This window comes from Nicotiana sylvestris, chromosome 6 (genome assembly GCF_000393655.2).
Source record: "Nicotiana sylvestris chromosome 6, ASM39365v2, whole genome shotgun sequence".
In the NCBI taxonomy this organism is placed as follows: domain Eukaryota; kingdom Viridiplantae; phylum Streptophyta; class Magnoliopsida; order Solanales; family Solanaceae; genus Nicotiana; species Nicotiana sylvestris.
The window spans coordinates 96602795-96605370 of NC_091062.1; the positions used below are offsets into that span (position 1 = coordinate 96602795).

Consider the following 2576-nt stretch of genomic DNA (forward strand, 5'->3'; position numbering starts at 1 on the left):
ATGGGGGACGGAAAGAGGAATAATGCTTCGAAAGTCTATGTTGTATTTCGTGGCAAGAGGCCTGGATTATACAACTCTTTGCACCAATGTGCTCCTATGATTACTGGTGTCAAGGGTAGCATCTTCAAGGCATTCAAATCGTATGATGAAGCCATGGCAGCGTTCAATAAGTTTAGAAATGGATCTCAAGTTGATAATATATCGGCATCGGAGGTGTATGTGGTATTTCGTGGTAAAAGGCCCGGATTATACAACTCTTGGTGTGAGTGTGCTCATATAGTTATAGGTTTCAAAAGAAGCATTTTCAATTCTTACAAATCTTATGATGAAGCCATAGCAGCATTCAATGATTTTCAAGAAGAAAATGCTGACAGTGAAGAACCATCTTCAAGTTCGTTTGTAGATGAAAGTAGTGTAGGGGTTGAAGGTGACAATGGAGCAAGTGTTATATCATCTGTGTTGTTAGCCGGAATGTTTGTAGGGATGTATATATCAGAAAATTGTTCAGTTTGATTATAATAAGAGTATTCTTTTCCCTTGTGAACCGAATGTTTTGTCTATATTGTTGGACCTCAATTGAAAAGTTTAGTTCTAAGTGCCAAAGGGTTATCATCTATTGACTAGATGTTAAGTGGTTATAAGCGTTAGATTCATTTTGCACCTGTTTTAATCCTTACTACATTGATTCATGAGATTCCTCAGATTTTGGACACTGTCTGGAATGTTAGATGAACTTTTCACATTTGTTTGATTTTGAAAAATTGTAGTAATGTCAGATTTTGGACGCTGTTTGTTTCATTTCTTAAAAAAAAACTCCTTCTTTTGACAAGAACTTGAGAAGTTTGCTTCATAAGTACTTCTTTTGTTCTCAACTATCTTTAAATTTTTCATATATTTCTTGACAATACATTTTCCTACTGTCCAAGGTTGGTGTCATAAGTTCAATGTACTATATTAATTTGGCAAAAAATTGATCACCTTTAGAGGACTTAATTAATATTTACAAATGTTACTCTTATTACTTTCATTACATTAGGCATCAAATGAACAATTGCAATATTGAAGACAATATGATTGTTTTGTTAACTTGAATCAAACAATCATTTAAGTAAAAAAAAAAAAAGATTCAAAGACATAATAATATAGTTTCATTAATATGAGATTTCCTAACATCACCAAAACATAATAAGATCAATGAAAGCATCACCATAAATGGTAGACAACTTCATAGACTATTAGAAAAACATCACCATAAGCAAAAAGACAACTTGAGATAAAACTTCATAATGCATGGACTACTCAATATTCTGGGTCACAGAAAGAGACTTGGTGGTCTTGGAGGCGGATTCAGTGTCACTAGCGATAACAATAATAGAATTGCTCATAGCTCCATTCTGGACAGATGGTGTGGTCATATCATCAAGCATGGTATAGATTGAAGTTAGCGGATGCTCCTCCAACATGACACTTTTTAGGTAATTAATGCTTGAGTCACGAACCACCCTCTCAAGAAATTCATTAACCTCATGCTTCAGCTTAGTAAAGTCACGCTTTAAGATCTTGGTACAAAATATTATGACTAACAGGTGAACCATGGAGTGGCTGTTCAATAGCTTTCTTAATCGGAGTCTTATCCATCGTTATGCTTAAATGTAGTAGTAGTTGTTGTTTGTTTGTTTTATGTAGGGTTAGCATATGAGAAAAATATAGAGAGAGAGTTATAATAGCTATTCCACTTCCCAATAGGACATAAAGTCTCTTTGTAGAGACCCTATGCAACCATTACACTTTTCAGTAGCCGCATCCACTCCTTCATGCGGACATTACACTTCCTAGCAGCCACTTCCACTCCTCCATGCATCTATTACACTTTCCAATAGCCCATTCCACTCCTCCATATAACCATTACACTTTCCAGTAGTCAATTTCACTCCTCTATGCACCATTACACTCCTCCATGCAACCATTACTCTCCTTCATGACTACAATTAATTATAGAAACTTGTCTTTATCCATCCGCCTATACAGATTTTGGATTAAAAAAATTTCTAAACTTCTGCCATATAGTGGCAGTGCCCTTCATAGGTTTTATCTCATAATCTCAACCTTAGAAGACTTGAGTAATCCGTGTAAAAGTTATTTGATCCTTGTTGAGGTTTAGGTTTAGGTTCTCTTTTGATTTAGGTTCATTTAGGTTTAGGTTTAGGTTTTGGTGGTTGAATTCTAATTAATAATGGATCGATCTCCGAAATTTTATATTGATAAATACAATTTTTGATTTTTCGTGTTGATTCTTTCACTTCTCTATGAGCAATTAATATCGATTTTTAGACTTTTTTTTAAAAAACTAATCTTCCTAGTCTTGTTCTTGGTTGTAAAATTATAGAAAAGAAGAGGGGGACTTAGCCGAAACGATGAATGCTAAAGAATATCTTAGTTGTAGTTCCAGTTTAGTCATTTTCTGCACCAAATATATTAAATGATTTTCAATTTAAATATGTTTTTTTTTTAATCCAGTAGTCTTCTTAAAATAAATAAATATAATAATAATCATTGGAAAAAACACAAACAATATT

At 33.6% G+C, this 2576-nt stretch overlaps 1 protein-coding gene across 1 annotated transcript; it reads left to right on the top strand.

The window, feature by feature from the left end:
* On the top strand, positions 1-513 carry LOC104231473 (uncharacterized). The gene has a single exon (XM_009784478.1). It carries the CDS (start codon positions 1-3, stop codon positions 511-513), a length of 513 nt encoding a protein of 170 aa, XP_009782780.1.
* The last annotated feature ends 2063 nt before the right edge of the window (positions 514-2576 follow it).